The 24,036-nt window shown below is 41.2% G+C and overlaps 1 protein-coding gene across 4 annotated transcripts in view; it reads left to right on the forward strand.

Annotated features, from left to right (window-relative positions):
- maml3 (mastermind-like transcriptional coactivator 3) overlaps positions 1 to 22,759 on the forward strand; it is a 453,791-nt gene extending 431,032 nt beyond the window's left edge. For all 4 annotated transcript variants that reach the window (XM_060926434.1, XM_060926435.1, XM_060926436.1 and 1 more), the window contains 3 exons: positions 1,357 to 1,626; positions 10,404 to 10,488; positions 19,925 to 22,759. In XM_060926434.1, the coding sequence (XP_060782417.1) occupies positions 1,357 to 1,626; positions 10,404 to 10,488; positions 19,925 to 20,895 (1,326 nt within the window). In that variant the 3' untranslated portion in view covers positions 20,896 to 22,759. The remainder of the gene's footprint in view (positions 1 to 1,356; positions 1,627 to 10,403; positions 10,489 to 19,924) is intronic.
- The last annotated feature ends 1,277 nt before the right edge of the window (positions 22,760 to 24,036 follow it).

Raw genomic sequence — 24,036 nt, forward strand, 5'->3', positions numbered from 1 at the left:
TTTACTCAGTAGCATGACAAACTGCATTTTTTTTGTCATAATGTCAAGAGAGAGGAAAAACAGTGGCTGGTGAGGGAACGACTTTTTATACTTGTGATAGCGTAAGTGATAACTTGTTTCATGGATGTTCTATAACATTAAATCTAACTAAATGGACAAAAAGTGTAATGTTCTGTAATGTTAAAATCGTTACTTGGCAAATCGTTGTGGTATAAGAGAAATAAAAGAGTGCTGTTGGACTTTAGGGTGGTAACAGGACTATAGCGTGGCCCATCATGTTTTATTCCTTACCCATGTTCTGTGATCACAATACACTATCGCAGACCCTAATAATAGTGTACAACAAAGTGAATAGGGTACAGTACGGACACAGCGCCAGTCATAGTGTCATGGCCGATGATGTTTAATTTAAGCAACTCTTTTGTTGACCCAGATTTCCCCGTTATGTGGCAAAATCAGGACGTTCTGCAGCAATCAGTGAAGCGAGTTCTGTTCTCCTGCAGGATTTATTTAAATCAAGCTAGTCCAAGCCTTCTGGAGGATCTAAATATCTGACTATTTAGCGAGGTTTGTCAATCAATTTTTTGTATCCCAGAGTGATCCTGAACATCATCTCTGTAACAAATATAATTTGAAAAAAATAGTTGTTCATGGGGCGGCACGGTGGTGTAGTGGTTAGAACTGTCGCCTCACAGCAAGAAGGTCCGGGTTCGAGCCCCGTGGCCGGCGAGGGCCTTTCTGTATGGAATTTGCATGTTCTCCCCGTGTCCGCGTGGGTTTCCTCCGGGTGCTCCGGTTTCCCCCACAGTCCAAAGACATGCAGGTTAGGTTAACTGGTGACTCTAAATTGACCGTAGGTGTGAATGTGAGTGTGAATGGTTGTCTGTGTCTATGTGTCAGCCCTGTGATGACCTGGCGACTTGTCCAGGGTGTACCCCGCCTTTTGCCCGTAGTCAGCTGGGATAGGCTCCAGCTTGCCTGCGACCCTGTAGAACAGGATAAAGCAGCTAGAGATAATGAGATGAGATAGTTGTTCATGTTCTTTAGAGAAAAAGCATAAAAATTGTCGTGTTTAACGTGGATGATTTTGACCCAAAATGCACCAAAGTGTTAAAAGTTGATGGGATTTTAGCTCACTTGGTTGGTTGGTTGGTTGGTTGGTTGGTTGGTTGGTTGGTTGACTTCAGTGTGACTTAGGAATGGTGACTCTTTTCTGTCTGGAGTCATCCTGACCTTAATCTCTTCCTCAGTGCAGTACACTTGTGCTAAATGAATTGTCCAAGTTTATTAGCGGTTCCATTTCCTGTTCCTGCCTTTTTCACAGAGTTCTTCCCATACCTCTTTTTTCTTTTTCAGGAGCAGGGCATGGTTGGGATACCGCGCCAGGCCGGAGGGGTCCAAGCCCCTCACGGAGGCCCAGGAGGTGTGCCCTCGGCTGGGCCGAATGGGGCAGGGCCAGGTGGTTACCTGGGTAACCAGCAGCAGCAGCAACAAGCAGCCATGATGAAGCAGATGATGGCTATGGAGCAGGAGAAGAGAGTTCAGCTTCACCTAATGGAGCAGCAGAAAGTTCAGCTCCTGCGGGAACAAAGGCAACAGCAACACCACCACCTACTGGCAGAGCAGGTATGCGGCATGTCCACCTCACTGATACCCCTTTTCCACTGATAGGGAATGGGTTTTTAAACCGTTCAGAGCATTTCAGCCAAAAATAAAGCGGTTCAGAAGCTGAAAAGTTGGAGCCAAAGGATAGCTGGGTTTTCCAGTGAGCACATCACTGGGTGTGTCATTAGTTTGGAGAGTTTCTCCATCTTTATATCATTAGTAGTTGATCCATGCTTGTTTTTTGGATGACAACAAATATCTGCAGAACCAAACTTCACAGCTAATGAATGCAATCCACCATCTTGCTACTTCTGTTGTGCATTGTGTATCACCCTCTGTTGATAACGCATCCTTGATTACAATGGTTCCACTGAAAATTGGTGGAAATGTGGCCTGGTTCTCTAGCTGGCACCAAGGTTCAAAGAATCCTAAACGGAACCGATTCAAGAACCCATTCCCTGTTGGTCGTAAAGCGGGAACAGACACACATTTCCTCAGATCACCTTCAGTGTCAGAATGCACTGCCAAGATTCCACCAACTTTTGAGAAAGCAAAGGGTTTGAGAACCATCACAAGTAAGAATTAAGCACTTCTTGAATGAATTTCAGGTTTTCCTTTCCATCACCCTGCAGGAACTGCGAAAGCAACGTGGTGCAAAAAAGTCCAGGAATACCTTGAACATGGAAAGGTTGAGATTAATGTTGTATTGGTTTTTACAGTTTTATTTAGTTTTCACGAGCAGCATGTCACTAGAATTATTTTCAAAATGCACATTTGCACAATTTTACACAAGACTTTTGTAGAAGTGTTACAAAAACTTAACATTAAGTATTGAAACTTGTATTTGACTAATCAGTAATGTTCACTCCAGTAAAATATGTACAACCCCAATTCCAAAAAAGTTGGGACGCTGTATAAACTGTAAATAACAAGATCAGCTGTAAGCTACTGCTCACTTACGCCCCCCCCCCCCCCCCCCGCTTGCTTATATCAGAATGCAAGCAATCGAAGGAATAGGATACTTAATATGAATGTTAACTTCAACAAATAATGAACCCTGAAACAAGTACGTAAAGAGCAGTGTCTCTCCCCAGTTATTTCAAATAGCATCCTGGTAAACTCTCATTTTGAAATAGCATTTTGCTTCTTGAAATAGTGTCAAAATCCACCCTATATGTTTCATAAATACATTAAGTCGATGTGCGACAGACCTGAAAATGTTATATATGGTATAGAACGCCAAGCTGAAGTTTGGTACCAAGTACCAAGTGGTTATGATTTGTGGTTGCTGAGAAAAAGGGTGTTTTGGACGAATGGAGATATGGAGGGACAGAGGTAAACAAACCAGTATATCCCCCTCTGGTGTGGTGGTATAAAAACACAGAATGCGACAATTTGCAAATCATGGAAACCCTATATTTCATTGAAAATAGTAAGAAGACAAAATCAGATGTTGAAACTGAGAAATTTTATTGTTTTCTGTAAAATATATGCTCGTTTTGAATTTGATGTCAGCAAATTCACCATTTCAAAAAAGTTGGGACAGGGTCATGTTTACCACTATGTTGCATCACCTCTACTTTTACCAATACTCTGTAAACGTTTGAGAACTGAGGAGACCAATTGCTGTAGTTTTGAAAGAGAACTGTTGTCCCATTCTTGCCTGATATACAATTTCACTTGCTCAACAGTTCGGGGTCTCCTTTGTCATATTTTGTGCTTCATAATGCACCAAATGTTTTAAATGGGAGACAAGTCTGGACGGCAGGCAGACCAGTTTAACACCTGGACTCTTAATACAGAGCCATGCGGTTTTAATATGTGCAGAAAACGGTTTGGCATCGTCTTGCTGAAAGAAGAAAGGTTCCTGAAAAAGGTTTGCTTCTTGAAATAGTGTCAAAATCCACCCTATATGTTTCATAAATACATTAAGTCGATGTGCAACAGACCTGAAAATGTTATATACGGTATATATGAAAAAGCATTTCCTCCGTGAAAAAGATTTTGTCTGGATGGTAGCATATTGCTCTGAAATGTGTATATATCATTCAGCATTAATCAGCCAATCACGTGTCAGCAGCATGATGCATAAAATCATACAGATACAGGTCTAGAGCATCAGGTAATGTTCACATCAAATATCAGAATGAAGAAAAAATATGAACTCTGTGACGCTGATTGTGGTATGGATGTTAGTACCAGATGGACTGGTTTGAGTATTTCAGAAACTGCTGATCTCTTGGGATTTTCACACACAACAGTCTCTAGAGTTTCCACAGAATGATGTGAAAATCATTAACCCTTGTGTGGTGTTTGTATTTTTGTTACTCAGCCAGTATTCGTGGATCTGGTGGAGCCGCTGCATTTTGGTGCTTTAAATTCAACACAATCAAACAATTTTACATTAAATACCTAACAGATGTTTACTTCACCCCAATTACAAGCAACATAAACAGCATATATGGTTAATATTTGCCCTTTACCTTTGTTAGATTACATTTATTAAAAAAAAAAGTGCTACTCTTTTTTTTTGTTTTTTAATAAAATTTAATTTTACAAAAAGAAAATCAATTACAGTCAAGATATGAGTGGAAAAAAAAGATGTTCATCTTCAAATTTACAAATGAAGCAAGGTTTTTCATAACAACTGATTTTTATTTCTTTGAATTTCATTAGAAATTTAACCCATTCAGTTCAGTTTACACAACGCAAGCTGAACACACACAGTAACCATGTCAGTCTGTACAACACGTCATCCCCATGCTCGTCTTGGTTTTGGGACTGGCTGATGCTCCGTCTCATCCTCTTCTTCAAAGTCACTGTCAGACAATGAATTTTCAGAAATGTGATCCTCACGTTCTGAAACGTCTTCCTCTACACCATCATCAAAAGCTTCTCTCTCTTCCAAAATCATTTGCAAGTCCATCTGAGCAGAGAATCTTTTGGCCATCTTGATCAGTTGTGATAAGGAGCCACATTGGAAAAGCTATATTTACTGTGTCCCGCCCCCAGTTTATGGGAACTTCTGTCTTGGTTCCCGCAAGACAGAGGGTAAAATGTGTAGGAATGTGAGAGCAGACAGGTGTCAGTGCTTGAACAGCAGGGGCAGAAACACAAAACTCACACACACACACACACTCACACACACACACTAACAGCAGGCCCAGACAGAAGGAGGACAGAGTGAAGGTCCACACTTTTATTAGCCCCGGGTCCGGTCCAGTGGACCCGAACATCCTGTATGTAATATAAATGTGTAGGGGGGTGTACAGTGTGTGGTCATCGAAAATGTGTTCTGATATACAGTGCTCAGCATAAATGAGTGCACCCCCTTTGAAAAGTAACATTTTAAACAATATCTCAATGAACACAAACAATTTCCAAAATGTTGACAAGACAAAGTTTAATATAACATCTGTTTAACTTATAACATGAAAGTAAGGTTAATAATATAACTTAGATTACACATTTTTCAGTTTTACTCAAATTAGGGTGGTGCAAAAATGAGTACACCCCACAACAAAACCTACTACATCTAGTACTTCGTATGGCCTCCATGATTTTTAACAACAGCACCAAGTCTTCTAGGCATGGAATGAACAAGTTGCCGACATTTTGCAACATCAATCTTTTTCCATTCTTCAACAACGACCTCTTTTAGTGACTGGATGCTGGATGGAGAGTGATGCTCAACTTGTCTCTTCAGAATTCCCCATAGGTGTTCGATTGGGTTCGGATCAGGAGACGTACTTGGCCACTGAATCACTTTCACCCTGCTCTTCTTCAGAAATCCAACAGTGGCCTTAGATGTGTGTTTAGTCATGTTGGAAAAGTGCATGACGACCAAGGGCACGGAGTGATGGTAGCATCTTCTCTTTCAGTATAGAGCAATACATCTGTGAATTCATGATGCCATCAATGAAATGCAGCTCCCCGACACCAGCAGCACTCATACAGCCCCACATAAGGACACTGCCACCACCATGTTTCACTGGAGGCACCATGCATTTTTCTTCGTATTCCTCACCTTTGCGACACCATACAGTTTTGAAGCCATCAGTTCCAAAAACATTTATCTTGGTTTCATCACTCCAGAGTATAGAGTCCCAGTAGTCTTCATCTTTGTCAGCATGGGCCCTGGCAAACTCTAGGTGGGCTTTTTTGCGCCTGGGCTTTAGGAGAGGCTTCTTTCGTGGACGGCATCCATGCATGCCATTCCTCTGTAGTGTACGCTGTGTTGTGTCACGGGAAATAGTCACCCCAGTTTGTCTTTCTACTTCTTTAGATAACTGCAGTGAACTTGCATGCCGATTTTCTTCAACCCTTCTCATCAGAAGACGCTCCTGTCGAGGTGTTAACTTCCGTGGACGACCTGGACGTCTCTGTGAGATGGTTGCAGTTCCAGCTTTCTTAAATTTTTGTACCATTTTTGCTACAGTATTCTGACTGATAAGTAAAGCTTTGCTGATCTTCTTGTAGCCTTCACCTTTGTGGTGGAAAGAAATAATTATCTTTGGGGAATTCTGAAGAGACAAGTTGAGCATCACTCTCCATCCAGCATCCAGTCACTAAAAGAGGTCGTTGTTGAAGAATGGAAAAAGATTGATGTTGCAAAATGTCGGCAACTTGTTCATTCCATGCCTAGAAGACTTGGTGCTGTCGTTAAAAATCATGGAGGCCATACAAAGTACTAGATGTAGTAGTTTTTGTTGTGGGGTGTACTCATTTTTGCACCACCCTAATTTGAGTAAAACTGAAAAATGTGTAATCTAAGTTATATTATTAACCTTACTTTCACGTTATAAGTTAAACAGATGTTATATTAAACTTTGTCTCGTCAACATTTTGGAAATTGTTTGTATTCATTGAGATATTGTTTAAAATGTTACTTTTCAAAGGGGGTGTACTCATTTACGCTCAGCACTGTGTTCTTCACAGAAAATGAGCCAAGGCCAATGAGTGTGAGTTTGAAAAAACAATTAATCGTATCATTGTTCCTTTGATAAAAAACGAAAACGGGTCCCACAGACCTGAACACCATACAAGAGTTAAGTTCTGTGTGTGCAACCACCTTGTTTATAAGAGAGGTCAGAGGAAAATGGACAGACTGGTTCGAGCTACCAGGAAGAATATAGTAACTCTTATAATCACTATTTACAACCGTGGTAAGCAGAAAAGCATCTCAGCATGAACAGTACATCAAACCTTGAGGTGGATGGGCTACAACAGCAGAGGACCACATCAGGCTGACTCCTGTCAGTGAAGAACAAGAATCTGAGGCTCGACTTCTGAGATGCTTTTCTGCTCACCGTGGTTGTAAAGAGTGCTTATTTGAGTTACTACAGACTTCCAGTCAACTCAGACCAGTCTGGTCATTCTTCTCTGAGCTCTAATTAGCAACATCCAGTCCACAGACCCTCTGCTCACAGGATGTTTTTTGTTTTTCACACCATTCTGTGTAAACTCTAGAGACTTAACTAGGTATAGTGTGGAAATCCCAGGAGATTAGAATCTGGTACCATGTGGTACCAACAACCATGATCTCCTCACAGAGATCACACTTCCTTCATGTTGATGTTTGATGTGAACATTAATTGAAGTATGAACTATTTGCATTGATGCATTGCATTACGTTACATTACATTTAGCAGACGCTCTTATCCAGAGCGATGTACAACATACCCAGAGCAGCCTGGGGAGCAGTTGGGGTGGGTTGGGTGCCTCACTCAAGGGCACTTCAGCCATTCCTGCTCGTTCATGGAATCAAACCAGCGACCATTTGGTCCCAAAGCTGCTTCTCTAACCATTAGGCCCTGGCTTCCACATGATTGGCTGATTGGATCACTGATTAAATTAGCGGGTGTACAGGTGTTCCTATGGTGAGTGTATATTTCACCATTCACATACATGTCAACCTTTGGTCAATCAAACCTGTACAACCAACCTCCAAAATCCGTATTTCCCTTATAAAATCCTTGTAAGATGCAAATTAAAATAATTTACCTAAAATTTGAATGATATATCCAAGTTACTTTTTATTCAATATTAATAACAATAAACTTTCAGAATGAATACAAAGCTCCAATGTTCGACAAAAACACAAAGTGTCACTCTAATGTTCTGAATTGTACTCCATGACAGCTTTTTTAGCAGTCTGCACCAATACCTCACGAGGCTGCATGTCACAGCAAGTGTCTGTGTTGATCTTGCCGGAATGCCCATTCAGAATCTTTTCAGTCGCTAGTGAAAGTCACTCAGGTGGAAATACGTTTTTCAAACAAAATGTTACTTCCCGGTTGGCGGGATTCTCGCAATGCGGTGTGCGCATGATCAAAAGTGGAACGAAGTCTCGCTACCACAAGATAACGCGCGATTTCATAAGACTCTTTACTGGCTGTCTGTGGTGTACAGTACATTTGTAAATGTTATGCGCTCTTTTATCATCGTGGGAATTGATTATAGCTCTAAATAAATATTGAAGTTTTTTTTAAAGAATCCGTATAACTTTATTTGTACGCCCGTATACTACGTTTATTGAATCAAATCCGTATAAAATACGGACATTCCGTATAGGTTGACATGTATGCATTCAGCCAGGTTATTTTTGAAATACACTCACTGGCTACTAATAGGAACATCTGTACGCCTGTACATTCATACCTTTATGCTGTTAGGTAGCAGCAGCACGGTGCACAAAATCATGCAGATACACATCAAGAGCTTTCCTTAATGTCCACATGAAATATCAGAATGCAGAAAAATGTGATCTCAGTTCTGCTTTGACTTTTAGAAACTGCTGCTCTCCTGTTCAGTCTCTCAAGCTTCCCCAGAATAGTGTGAAAATCTTAAAGCATCCAGTGAGCGGAAACACCAGTGTCAAAGCTAGTGGACTTGCGATAATCTTGAAGACACTTTCAGCTCAAAATCTGGGACTTTAATCTGTTTTGTTGAACAGCTGAGGAAGTAGCTGGACAGTGGCACAGTCTTGTGTTGTTTTGGCTCGGATTCTGCAGCAAAACGGATTCAAATGGAAATGCTGATACTGAGGTTCGAGCCGTCAAAGGCAGGAACTGAAAACAGGCACAGGACTGACATATGCCCAGTGAAAATACACACGTACACAGGGTTTACTGATGGCTTCAGATGACAGAATATTTGGTCTCATGAAACGGGGCTGTGTGTAAAAAGAACAGGGTTTCCTCCCGTATGTTTCACCCACTGTAGATATACAGTACATGTCATCGCATTAAAGCGGACTTTCTGCACTTTAAACTCAGTCTGGTTCGGTTTAGATCCAGTCTGCTGAAATACACAACAACAATGTGAGTGTACAAACACTTTTTGAACTGCTGTACAGAAAAGACTCTCACTCTCTCTTGTCTCTCTCTCTCGTCTCTCTCTCGTCTGTCCCTGTCTTGTATCTCTCTCTCTTGCATGCGCGCACACATCTCTCTCTATCTTTCTTCTCTCTCTTTCTCACTCTCATGTCTCTCTATCTCTCTCTCGTGTCTCTCGCTCTCTTGTGTGTGTCTCTCTCTCGCCTCTCTCTCTTTTGTGTGTGTGTCTCTCTCGTGTGTGTGTCTCTCTCTCTCGTGTCTCTCTCATATCTCTCTCTCTTTCTTGTGTGTCTCTCCCGTGTCTCTCTCTCTCGTGTCTCTCTCATGTCACTCTCTCTTTCTTGTGTGTGTCTGTCTCGTGTCTCTCTCTCTCATCTGTCTCTGTCTCATGTCTCTCTCATCTCTCTCTCGTCTGTCCCTGTCTTGTATCTCTCTCTCTTGCATGCGCGCACGCGTCTCTCTCTATCTTTCTTCTCTCTCTTTCTCACTCTCATGTCTCTCTATCTCTCTCTCGTGTCTCTTGCTCTCTTGTGTGTGTCTCTCTCTCGCCTCTCTTTTGTGTGTGTCTCTCTCTCGTGTGTGTCTCTCTCTCTCGTGTCTCTCTCATGTCTCTCTCTCTTTCTTGTGTGTGTCTCTCCCGTGTCTCTCTCTCGTGTCTCTCTCATGTCACTCTCTCTTTCTTGTGTGTGTCTGTCTCGTGTCTCTCTCTCTCATCTGTCTCTGTCTCATGTCTCTCTCATCTCTCTCTCGCTCTTGTGTGTCTCTCTATCTCTCACTTGTGTCTCTCTCGTGTCTCTCTTTCTCATCTCTCTCTCTCTCTCGTGTGTGTCTCTCTCCCGCTGTCTTATCTCTCTCTCTCTCTCTCTCTCTCTCTCTCTGGATTACACATTTTTCACTTTTCAGGCTTTTCAGTTGGCCTGATCTCTCTACATTTCCTTATTTCTACTGCTTACGGTTTGCATCTTTTATCCCTAAATAGATTCAAATGACTATTTTTATTGTATGTTGGTAACGTTTTAACAAAAGGGCATCCACTTAAGTACATTTAAAGTGAGACAGATCAAAGTAATGTGTTTGCAAATGCGCACACACACACACACACACACACACACACACACACACACACACACACACACACACACCACCTGCTGTTTTAATTTCCTCTCTCTTCCATCTCCGAGACTATACTGCTAAAGAGACTCTTAACTGATATTGAAAGATGATCACACCTCTGTCTTCTGGGTAAAAAATTGCTCTGGTTTGCCCACCAACACAACACACACACGTACAGAAACACTTCTCCAAGGATCTGTACTGTTTTCCGGAAATTACCTTCACATTATTGTTTAAGCTTTTCCCTCACATCAGCTTATCTGTTCCCTTTTTTGTGCATTTTAATCTATAGCTGCAGTTGTGAGGTCTGTGCGTGTGTGTGTACACTGACTGTGTGTTTATTTGCAGTTACAGCAGCAACAGCAGCAGCAGCATCTCCCGAGGCAGATAAGTCAAGCACAGAGAAACCCATATCCTCTCCAACAGTTTCAGGGTAAGAAACAAAAGACACGAGCAGTTACACAGTTACATTCCTTGTATTCCATCCATTGTCACTTAACATGTATATACCACTTTGTGTGCTTAGTATATTTAACAGTTAATCCACGAAATCGAGCCGTACATGAGCTGATAGCTGACGAGGCGCGTAGCACCGAGTCGGCTATAAGCCATGTACGACGAGATTGAGTGGAATAACTGTTTTATTCTATCCACATTCACTGGATTTTGAGAAACAGAGCATTTTTATTTTTAGCAAATTCTATAAATAAAACTTTTATACAAAACATCTGAAAAATAATTTCTGCTTAGAATGTAAACAAGCCGGCGAAATGACAGGAGCAATTTGTGAAAAATGCGCTAATAATAATTCTTGAAAAAAAAAGATGCGTTCTTACCATCAAATACTTGTATTCCATATTTTGTTGCTCTTTTTTTTTGTATTTTTGCGGGTTTTGTTTTCGAATAGAGTTTTTGTTTTGTCCTCGGTTGGTTCAGCAACACGCTCCGCCATTTTGTTTTTCTCTACTCACGGTACAGTATATGAGCTGATATCCTAGTAGCAGAGTAGCCAATCAGAGCGCGCGATTGCTCATATCCAGTGAATGTGGATATAAAAAAGGCCTATAGATTTGCAGTAGAGATAATCATTAAATGTGTATTAGGGCTGCTTTAATAAATGCATTTAAATTTTAAACTACTTGAAGATATTTAGTACCTCAATACTACACCATGAATTTCTATTGCATAAAGTATGGATGGAGAAAACTTTCACTTTTAAGCCTTTTTTTTTCCTCAAAAAAATTCACAAAGAAGCGGTGCCATTGTGTCCTCAAATTGAATTTTCTGTTTCATTGATTTATTTTTCCATAATGATGATTTATTGTCACTGATATTGACTTCAGTTTGACTGTTCTTATGCTACTTATTCACCATCTTCAATTTATTTGTGCCCAAAAAAGCCCACAGTGAGGATAAATTAGTTACCATTTTCACTACATGTGCTCACTACATAGAGCACAGCATAACATAATGGCACTGTGCAGCCTATTTAGTGTACTACAAGACCAACAGAGCACTACTGAGGCTACTGTTAATTGCCAATTGGAAATAAACTACCTCCAGGTAACGTCACTATAAGGACACATAATGTTTGTGTTTTAATATCTCCTTCGAACAAAAAGTGATTTGAACTGTATTTACTCCACACCTTTTCACTACATCAAAGGACAAAGGTCATGCTTTTCGACAGACGCGACTAAAAAGAACAGCATGACAGCTTGGTTCTGTTGATTCCTGGGCGTGATCTGTTGCCTTCTTCATTGCGGAGTTCATTTGTTTATTTCACTCTTCTCACGGCAGATCAGTCACTCTTTTAGTCTCCAAATTACTACTTTGTCAAGAACACCGACTGCTCCTGCCTCCTCCTGAGCTAATGAGAGAGCTCACACACTTGCACACACTCTCACACTCCTACTCCCTGAACACACAGTCAAGAATTCATGCACACATTCACACACACGAGCACATACAGAAGCAAGCACATCGGCACAACTGTATGAAATGGAAAGCACATACACGCTCCGAGCCTCTCACGGTACATAATGCAAATAGCCCTCTGTATTTAATCTCTCGTTTGTCTAATTTTTATTTCAGTTTTATTTGTTATCTGTATGATATTTTCTTGCTACTGTAACACGTGAATTTCCCCGATGTGGGATGAATAAAGTGAATCTAATCTAATCTAATCTAATCTAAACACTTTCACACAAACACACACACACACACACACCCTGAAGGGAAGTGTGTCTATTGATTGTTCTGTCACGTTGCCATGGAAACCATGTTAGATGTAGATCCGATGGGAAATACCCTCTTAGTCAGAGCCATCAGTGGGAATGGGACCTGGGGAGTGTGTGTGTGTCTCACATCAGACATGTTCAGGGTTGTTGAACGTGGCACAATGTTCACGTCAGCTGCTGCAAATGGGCATCTCTGTCCAGTCTTCACCCTGTAATCAGGGTAGGCTTCAGAGTAAACTACGCTCACGTCTTTGTCTAAAATCTGGACAAATGATATATATATATATATATATATATATATATATATATATATATATACACTAGTGCATCTCAAAAAATTAGAATACCATGAAAAAGTTCCTTTTTTCATAATTTAATTCAAAAAGGTAAGCTTTCATATATTCTATATTCATTACATGTAAAGTGAAATATTTAAAGCCTTTTTTGTTTTATTTTGATGATTATGGCTTATAGCTCATGAAAATCAGAAATCCAGTATCTCAAATTATTAGAATATTCCCTAAGATCAATCAAAAAAAGGATTTACAATACAGAAATGTCCAACTTCTGAAAAGTATATTCATTTATACACTCAATACTTGGTTGGGGCTCCTTTACCATGAATTACTGTATCAATGCGGTGTGGCATGGAGGCGATCAGTCTGTGGCACTGCTGAGGTGTTATTGAAGCCCAGGTTGCTTTAATAGTGGCCTTCGGCGCATCTGTATTTTTGGGTCGGGTGTTTCTCATCTTCCTCTTGACAATACCCCATAGATTCTCTATGGGGTTCAGGTCAGGCAAGTTGGCTGGCCAATCAAACACAGTAATATCATGGTCAGCAAACCATTTGGTAGTAGTTTTGGCACTGTGGGTAGGTGCTAAGTCCTGCTGGAAAAGGAAATCAGCATCTTCAAAAAGCTCGTCAGCAGATGGAAGCACGAAGTGCTCTAAAATCTCCTGGTAGACAGCTGTGTTGACTTTGGACTTGATAAAATACAGTGGACCAACACCAGCAGATGACATGGCACCCCAAATCATCACAGACTGTGGAAACTTCACACTGGGCTTCAAACACCTTGGATTCTGTGCCTCTCCACGCTTCCTCCAGACTCTAGAACCGTGATTTCCAAATTAAATGCAAAATGTACTTTCATCTGAAAAGAGGACTTTGGACCAATGAGCAACAGTCCATTTCTTTCTCTCCTTAGCCCAGATAAGACACTTCTGACATTGTCTCTGGCTCAGGAGTAGCTTGATATTAGGAATGCGAAAGTTGTATCCCCTTTCTTGAAGATGTCTGTTCGTGATGGGTCTTGATACACTGACACCAGCCTCAGTCCACTCCTTGTGAAGCTCTCCCAAGTTCTTGAATCAACTTTTCTTGACAATCCTCTCAAGACTGCAGCCATCCCTGTTGCTTGTGCACCTTTTCCAGTCACCCTTTTCAGCAATGACCTTTTGTGGCTTACCCTCCTTGTGGAGGGCATCAGTGATCATCTTCTGGACAACAGTCAAGTCAGCAGTCTTCCCCATGATTGTGGTTGTGTGTACTGAACTAGACCGAGAGATACACTGTGCTCATACTGTTTTACTCAAACTCGAAATGAAATATTCTAATATTTTGAGATGTTTTTTTTTTATGTTTTTGTACTGTATGCCATACTGATTTAAATTAAAATAGAAAAATGCTTGAAACATTTTAGTTTATGTGTAATGAGTCTGTAATATATAACATTTTCATTTCATGATGGAAAATATTGAACTTTTTCACAATATTCAAATTTTTTGAGATGCACTAGTGTACACACACACACACACTACAGGAATTCAGGCCAAGACACTGGTAATCGAGTTTTAAGCCACAGCTTCACTCAGAGTGTTTTGTCCTACTGAGGCAGTATGATTCCTCTGCATCTTGATACATGTTCAATGCACTAGCCTTTTGATTTTGCTTTGATGCAGTGATTAATTATTCTTCGTGTGCACCCACGTGACAAAACAGTGTGACGTATTCACCCACCGCCATGTTGGATGATATACAAATTCAAAATGCCATCTTGTGCGAACAAGAACTATGACGCATCTCTGACTTTCTCAAAATATTATGATTCTCTAGAGTCCTCTGCCAGGTCAAGATTCAGAGAAAAAGTGGACATTTGTGGCTTTGACCCGGATATGTTAAAGCCGTCCGATTATACAGAAGATTTAGCCTAATTACCACTGATTAATACCCTGATATCATGAACTATCTCGTTCTACTGGGTTACTGGAACGGCATCACTAATATCTCACCTGGCAAAGTTGACTCACATTGTTCTTCTTGTGTATCCAAACTCACTCAGGTTTGCGCTGCTTCTAATCTGGCTTTCTTGGCAGATCTTTCATTTATCATATTGTTTCTTCAGACTGCGAGATGAGTTTTCATCTTGATCTTATTGTGTCCGAATTTGAGTTGAGTGTTGGTGTCCAATCTGGATTTGTTTTATCGCGTAGGTTTGCCGGTGCTCCTGCAAGGTGAGAAGCAGAGAGTGTGTTTGGGCTAAAGCTCAAAAGTTCAATTTCATCAGCAGAAAACACAGCTTTAATTAGTAACGAACTCTTACCAGATATAAAGTGGTCACCACACATGCGGGTGTAATGAGTTTTTTCCTGACTTAAGTCTTTACAATGTATGTTTTTGAACCACAGCGTACGCACGATGCTCTCTGGACAGTTCTTCCTCTGTTTTGTCGCCATTTTTAATTATTTGGGGAATTCTGAAGAACCGTTTCTCTTTGTCACGAGTAGCATTATTACCACAATTATATCTCACATGCAAAGTAGGCATTGTCTTTCTTCAAAGATAATGAAAACAAAAGGAAATCACGAAGCATTGCAGCAGCTCAGATGTGAAGCATCGCTATATCTTGGTTGTTGTTATCATTGAACATGGCCGACTTCCGGTTTGGAAAATAAGCGTGACGTCACTTGCATACGAAGAATTGTCCCTCTTGTCCCAAGAGGTTTCCCAAAAGCCTCTTAACACTAAGAGCATCTTATTTAGGAGAGAGAGAGTTCATTGTGCTGCTCGCTCTACCATTTAATGATGATCTTTGTGCTGCGATACTTTTGGGAAACTCAGGCCAGTTCAATTGTAGTAAAAAAAAAAATATATATATATATATATATATATATATATATATATATATATATATATATATATATATATATATATATATACACACACACACTAGTGCATCTCAAAAAATTAGAATATTGTGAAAAAGTTCAATATTTTCCATCAGTTATTTAAGAAAGTGAAAATGTTATATATTATAGACTCATTACACATAAACTAAAATGTTTCAAGCATTTTTCTATTTTAATTTTAATCATTATGGCATACAGGGGCGGCACGGTGGTGTAGTGGTTAGCACTGTCGCCTCACAGCAAGAAGGTCTGGGTTCGAGCCCTGTGGCCGGCGAGGGCTTTTCTGTGTGGAGTTTGCATGTTCTCCCCGTGTCCGCGTGGGTTTCCTCTGGGTGCTCCGGTTTCCCCCACAGTCCAAAGACATGTAGGTTAGGTTAACTGGTGACTCTAAATTGACCGTAGGTGTGAATGTGAGTGTGAATGGTTGTCTGTGTCTATGTGTCAGCCCTGTGATGACCTGGCAACTTGTCCAGGGTGTACCCCGCCTTTCGCCCGTAGTCAGCTGGGATAGGCTCCAGCTTGCCTGCGACCCTGTAGAAGGATAAAGCGGCTAGAGATAATGAGATGAGATGAGTATGGCATACAGTACAAAAACATAAAAAAAAAACATCTCAAAATATTAGAATATTTCATTTCGAGTTTGAGTAAAACAGTATGAGCACAGTGTATCTCTCGGTCTAGTTCAGTACACACAACCACAATCATGGGGAAGACTGCTGACTTGACTGTTGTCCAGAAGATGATCACTGATGCCCTCCACAAGGAGGGTAAGCCACAAAAGGTCATTGCTGAAAAGGGTGGCTGGAAAAGGTGCACAAGCAACAGGGATGGCTGCAGTCTTGAGAGGATTGTCAAGAAAAGTTGATTCAAGAACTTGGGAGAGCTTCACAAGGAGTGGACTGAGGCTGGTGTCAGTGTATCAAGACCCATCACGAACAGACATCTTCAAGAAAGGGGATACAACTTTCGCATTCCTAATATCAAGCTACTCCTGAGCCAGAGACAATGTCAGAAGTGTCTTATCTGGGCTAAGGAGAGAAAGAAATGGACTGTTGCTCAGTGGTCCAAAGTCCTCTTTTCAGATGAAAGTACATTTTGCATTTAATTTGGAAATCGCAGTTCTAGAGTCTGGAGGAAGAGTGGAGAGGCACAGAATCCAAGGTGTTTGAAGCCCAGTGTGAAGTTTCCACAGTCTGTGATGATTTGGGGTGCCATGTCATCTGCTGGTGTTGGTCCACTGTATTTTATCAAGTCCAAAGTCAACAGAGCCGTCTACCAGGAGATTTTAGAGCACTTCATGCTTCCATCTGCTGATGAGCTTTTTGGAGATGCTGATTTCCTTTTCCAGCAGGACTTAGCACCTACCCACACTGCCAAAACTACTACCAAATGGTTTGCTGACCATGATATTACTGTGTTTGATTGGCCAGCCAACTTGCCTGACCTGAACCCCATAGAGAATCTATGGGGTATTGCCAAGAAGAAGATGAGAAACACCCGACCCAAAAATACAGATGCGCTGAAGCCCACTATCAAAGCAACCTGGGCTTCAGTAACACCTCAGCAGTGCCACAGACTGATCACCTCCATGCCATGCCGCATTGATACAGTAATTCATGGTAAAGGAGCCCCAACCAAGTATTAAGTGTATAAATGAATATACTTTTCAGAAGTTGGGCATTTCTGTATTGTAAATCCTTTTTTTGATTGATCTTAGGGAATATTCTAATAATTTGAGATACTGGATATCTGATTTTCATGAGCTATAAGCCATAATCATCAAAATTAAAACAAAAAAGGCTTTAAATATTTCACTTTACATGTAATGAATATAGAATATATGAAAGTTTACCTTTTTGAATTAAATTATGAAAAAAAGGAACTTTTTCATGGTATTCTAATTTTTTGAGATGCACTAGTGTGTGTTATATATATATATATATATATATATATATATATATATATATATATATATATATATATATAGTCAGATTTAAGGAATAAAAGGCCTCACCTCCTTCACTAGCACTGTCAGGCATAAAGGCCACAACTCCTTTACTGGGACTGACAGGTACAGAGCCCACGCCTCTATCACTGAAACTAACCAACACAAAGACCGCGACTGACAGTTACAGAGGCCACACCTCTTTTACAAGGACAATGGCCAGTTTAGTAACCATTAAAGCATAATTTCCTCCATTGAGTACAGTAATTAATACAAGCAAAAGACTAGCAGTTTCGGGATGGCTGATTGATTGACATCATTTTTCGCTCTCTTGAGCTGAATCCACTAAACACCTGCTATAAGAGTTAGCCTCAGAGTAGATATACAACTTCACAATTTTAACCTGTTAAACTCTCAAGACCTCGGGCCTGACGTTACACAGCCCTGTGACAATGTACCATTCCTATTTTTACTGTAGTTCCTGAATAATAATACACTTGAAGACGAATAAATGAATAATAAGCGGAGATTTAATAATAAGTGGTAATAACTCCTTATTATCACTCCTCTGTTTAGCAGAATATATCAGTAAAGTGAAATGTCCAGAGGTGGACAAAGTACCCAACTTCATTACTTAAGTCAAAGTACAGATCCCGCTGGTCAAATGTTACTCCGATACAAGTGAAAGTTGTCCAGTCAAATTTTTACTTAAGTTAAAGTACTGAAGTACTTGCTTTTAAAAATACTTAAGCATTAAAAGTACGTTTTCTGTCAATGCATCGTTGTATTATTGCCACAGCACTTACAAAACCTAACGCTGTTACTAAAGACAGAAATGTGAATTCACAAAATGAACACATGCTGTGCATCATGGTGGTTTAACATTGAGCTAGCTATGAAGCTCCACCCGACATGCTAGCAAGCTATTTTCAAACTCGAAATCATATTGGGTAGCTAACGCTACTAGAAAAGAAAGATTTCTACATTCTGTTTATTTGGCAAGATTATGCTAAAACATATTTCTGAAAGCACTTCAGATAAGTTAACGTTCTTCATGTTAGTGTAACTCCGTTTTTACATGCTAACTAACAGTGTCCAAGTTAACTAGCTATGTGTTAGTGTTAGCCGTGGACAAGGCGATGACAACTTGGCGGAAAAATCTATAGAAAGTCATTTGACTAACCAGACTGCATAGCTATTGCAATGTTATCGCTAGCTCTAAAAGCACAGACAACTTCATTGCAAGCTTTCTCTTGGAATAAAACGTTTATATACCTCAATATGCTTCCACAGGTCGGACGGCAAGTTTTTGTCGGCCGTGATGTGGTTCGTTTTCGGCAAACAAAGCAAACATTTAAAATTAAATGACTCTTTAATCCTTTCAGAAAACTGAAATATGGGTTCTAGGTATGGCCATGGGTGCACACATTCTCCAGAAAAACCGCCTCTTTCCATTCTGCCATCAACTGATTGTGTTCAAATAACGCTGTTGAGAAATAATTGAGCTTGATTTTATCCAGTCTATGGACGTGACGTGACCCTAGTGATTACTGATCGGCTGTCTCAGTGTCACCTGCGAGAAAACCAATCATGTTTTAGAAAAGAAAAGAAAAAACATCCACTTTCAAAGCTGCTTCATAGTAAAGAGTAACGAGGACCTTGACAGAAATGTAGTGGAGTGAAAAGTACGATGTTTGCCTTTCAAATGTAGTGAAGTTAAAGTCATAAGTTTAAAAAAATAATAATACTCAAGTAAAGTACAGATACTCAAAAAGTGTACTTAAGTACAGTACCCAAATGTACTTTGTTACTGTCCACCTCTGGAAATGTCTCACCAAAACTGGGGAAAATGAATTTGGCGAAAGCTAGAATGAGTTTTAACTTATAGTCTACCAGTCAAATCCACAACGTATTGACACACTTACTCACTCACTCACACACACACACACACACACACACACACACACACACAGAGTCATTTACAGTGATGGTGGCATTATCACTCGGCTCAGTTCCAGTCTGTGCTCACTCCCCTCTTCAAAACATCAGCTGCCTCTGTTTGCTTGTTTGCTTATTTCTTTATATATTTATTGGCAGCACTGAACTTTCTCCCTCACATTGCCTGTTGTCATGGCAACTTGCCCTCCTCCCAAATTTCCCGGCACAATTTCAGTCTGCACTGGAATGGGCTATCAGGATTGATGGAGCCTTTCCAAATGAATAGAAAAGCACCATGCATCGCATTACACAGTCTCGCTGCTGATTTGCCGTGCGTGTGCCTGTGCGTTTCATGCAGAGTCGAATTACTAATCTTGGTTTTCTATTTCTTTACTTACTGAAGAATTTTACACATTGCTAAAAACAGTTATAATGTTATACAGTTGAGCTTTAATTGGATCCCAGGAGCTTTCAAGTCAGAGTTAGTGTTATTTGGTTGAAATATTAATTTAATTTTCCTTGAAACATGACGTAATGTTTTTCTGTGCTTGGCTAGGCACACAGCAAGAGATGGCGGCAAGGAACCAGGCGCTTCAGAGCATGAGGAACGCTCGTCTCCTACAGCAGCAGCAACAGCAGCAGAACCAAGGCATGCTACAGATGGCACCAGTTCAGAACCCTGGTCCCATGCCCACTCAGGGCGAGATGGGCATGGCCTATGGAAGCCAGGCAGGCACGCAGGCAGCCATGTACCAGGGCATGAACTCAGGAATGGGTCAGATGCTCCAGCCACAGCATCACCCCAACCAGGCTGGCATGGCCATGGCACAGAGACCTGCAGGCACGGGCGGCCAGGGAATGGTGGGAGGCGGAGCTGGAAGTGGATATGGGCAGGGCATGATGATGAACCCTGCCCTCTCTCAACAGCAGATGAAGCCGGCTGGCCAGCCAATGGCCAAAGCCCAGGCTCAGAGACTGCAAAGCATGATGGGAGGCGGAGGTCAGGGATGGCCCCAGCAGCAGCAGCAGAATATGCAGGCCATGAGTGGGAGGACTACAAACGACATGGTGGCGTTTAACAGTAACCCTGTATATGCCATGCAAGGTGGGCAGCCATCAAGGATGCCCAAGCAGCATTTTAGCCAAGGGATGGGCGGTCAGGGCATGGTGGACCCACGGGCCATCAACCCAGCAAGCATGGGCGGACCCATGATGCCTCACATGGCAGGCCAACCAAGGACCAATCAGCCACGGGGAATGGCAATGTCAGGTATGGGTCAGGCCGTGCCCAACATGGCTGCTTTCGGACAGGGCTCCACACAGGCCATGGCAGGGGCAGGACCAGGTGGAGGGGCCTATATGCCAAGCGGGCAGACACAAGGCTATCAACGGACATCAAGTCAAGACTTGGCTTACGGTTATGCTGGCCAATCAGGGACCGGGAGTGGGGTCTCGTTCGGCCTGTCGGACAGTGCAGAGCTGGACTCAACGGACGGCTGGATGGAGGAATTTTTCCCCAGCCAATAGCCAATGTGGAAAATGTTTGGGGGTGGGGGACCTTTGAGATGGGCCAGAAAAGTTTTTTTTTTCTTTTCTCAAAAAGAAAAATGAAAATCATTTCTATAGACGGAGTGTTTGTTTTTGTTTTTTTTATGTTTATTCTTTCCATTTAATATGATGGGAAGATTATTACATGTTGTGTATTGTATGTGTGATGTCACTATATTTAAACCAACAATCTCTAAGATCTGATTCTAGCTAGAAGCCAAGTCTCTTTCCGTCCTGTGCCCTTCATCATCTTTTCTTCATCATCTTTTTCAGACTTTTCTAGGGACGACACAGTGTAAAACCTAAATTAATTGTGAAATAGAAAGATTTTTGCCCAGTGTTTAGACCAGCTGTTGGTTTTTTGCTCTCAACCCTGTCTGTTTAGTCAATAATGAATTCTGAAGTGTGTGTGTGTGTGAGAGAGAGAGAGATTATTTAAAAAAAAACATAAAACAAAAAAATGCAACAGCACCGTCACCTCACCACCAGTTCCCTTTGCTCTGATAGTGATTCACAGAGCCAGCAGTTCCACTTCCACCTCGTTCTTTCTGCAAACATCAGAGCAAAACACCTCACAGTCTTTACTCTCAGCACATGCAGCACCAGTGTTTGTGTGCTTTAACTAATCGAAGAGACTTGGCAGCTACAAATTTGTCTCTCCACCTAAAATCTGAAGGCCGGAGGACATTATGTTTTCTCGTAAGTCATATGGCAGCTAGGAACACAAGCATGGCGTCGTCTCCCACATGGGCCAGAAACACACAGTCCTCTCAAGCAACGTGCAGCCAAACACACATTTTAGATCCAACCTTCGAATGTAACACCTTCCACAAGTGACTTTAGATACAAAGGCTTTCCCATACAGTCAGGTCCATAAGTATTTGAACAGTGGCGCAATATGCACAATTATGCCTCTGTACACCGCCACAGTGAATTTAAAATGAAATGATCAAGATGTGATTGAAGTGTAGACTTTCAGTTTTAATTCAAGGCCTTTAATAATAATAATAATAATAATAATAATAATAATAATAATATTGCATTTAGGATTTACAGCTGTTTTTACATAGTCCCTCTATTTTCACAGGGTCAAAAGTAATTGGGCAATTGACTGATAAGCAGTTTCATGGCCTGGTTCCTGATTATTTCATGACAAATTAACAATTAACAGTTGACAAGGTCGGGAGTTGATTCCAAGTGTTGGGCAGCTGTTCATGGGAACTCTCAACATGCGGTCTAAAGATGTGTCGATGCAGTAGACGGAGGCCATAATTGGGCCTGTCTTATACTTCTGCATAGAATTTATGCCATAAGTATGGTGTATCCACATAACCAGTGTCATAGGCTACACCATAGCCTGACACACACCTCCCCAGAAATGGCGCTACATGTCATGGCGATGCAGATCACAACCACTGTGATTGGTCTGCTTGGTAGCATTGCAGTTCTTCCTACACGTTTCTGGCTGCTGCTTCTTCTCCGCCATTTTGAAAGTGAGTTGAACAAACATGGAACAATTGAAGAGACATTCTGTAAATTGGACATTTAAAAACACTCTGTAAAATCAGCATTTCAACAGATTCACTGAACAGTGAAGATAAATGAACAAGCGAGTTTTTCCTTCACATACAGTGAAATGATCATCTCATCTCATCTCATTATCTCTAGCCGCTTTATCCTGTTCTACAGGGTCGCAGGCAAGCTGGAGCCTATCCCAGCTGACTACGGGCAAAAGGCGGGGTACATCCCGGACAAGTCGCCAGGTCATCACAGGGCTGACACATAGACACAGACAACCATTCACACTCACATTCACACCTACGCTCAATTTAGAGTCACCAGTTAACCTAACCTGCATGTCTTTGGACTGTGGGGGAAACCGGAGCACCCGGAGGAAACCCACACGGACACGGGGAGAACATGCAAACTCCACACAGAAAGGCCCTCGCCGGCCACGGGGCTCGAACCCGGACCTTCTTGCTGTGAGGCGACAGCGCTAACCACTACACCACCGTGCCGCCCGTGAAATGATCATGTTACTGTATAACGGATTTATTTATGGAAATCTACAGATCATGAAATTGTGTTAATATAATAATATCAAGTGTGAGGCTCTATAGCAGTTGTAGTTCATTATAGCAGCCAGTTTAATCATGCAGGATCACTTCTAACAGACTCCCAGTAAACACACAGTGTAGGTGGTGTGAACCATAACAACTCGATAATAATAAATCTGTCAATTAGTAATTGATAGAATTGTGGATTTAAACACCAGAAGTGCTTTGAGCTACTCGTACTGCTGAACACAGGCCATTTAAAGTGCTTCAGGAATGCTTTCAGAGAGAATTCGTTTGGTTTATTATTAATCACGCAAGGTTTCTTTTTCCCCAGTTTGTTTCAAAATAACATTTTGTCCATGTTTATTAGTCATCCAGTGAAACACAGAACTCCCGTTGATTTTTGGCTCTTCTTCGATGTCAGCAAATGCTGATGTGTTTCATGCAATAGAAGACATGCTAACCTTTACACGCAAGTATAAACACTTCCACACCATACCTACGGCATAGATTCTCCACAGAAGTAGAAACCGGCTTTAAAGCTGAAAAACAAACCAGACCTATCAGAGACATAACAGAAACTTTAGGAGTGGCCAAATCAACAATTTGGTACATTCTTATAAAGAAAGGGATGCACTGGTGAGCTCAGCAACACCAAAACACCAAGTGGCTGATCATCAGTTCTTTCCTTAGTGAAGAAAAACCTCTTGACAACATCTAGCCAAGTCAAGAACACTCAAGGAGGTAGGCCTACCATTGTCGACATCTATAATCAAGAGACCCCTTCATGAGTGTAAATACAGGGTTTACCTCAAGATCCAAACCAATGGTAACACTCAAGAACAGAAAGGTCAGATTAGACTTTGCTAGAAACCCTGTTCAGTTCTGGAACAAGATTCTTTGAACAGATGAAACCAAGATTAACTTGTACCAGAATGATGGAAAGAGAAGAGTATGGAGAAGGAAAGGAAGGGCTCATGATTGAAAGCATAACCACATCATCTGTCAAATATGGTGGAGATGGGCATGTATGGCTGCCCGTGGAACTCTGCCACTGGTGTTT

The sequence above is a fragment of the Neoarius graeffei genome, chromosome 7, assembly GCF_027579695.1.
Source record: "Neoarius graeffei isolate fNeoGra1 chromosome 7, fNeoGra1.pri, whole genome shotgun sequence".
Lineage (NCBI taxonomy): Eukaryota > Metazoa > Chordata > Actinopteri > Siluriformes > Ariidae > Neoarius > Neoarius graeffei.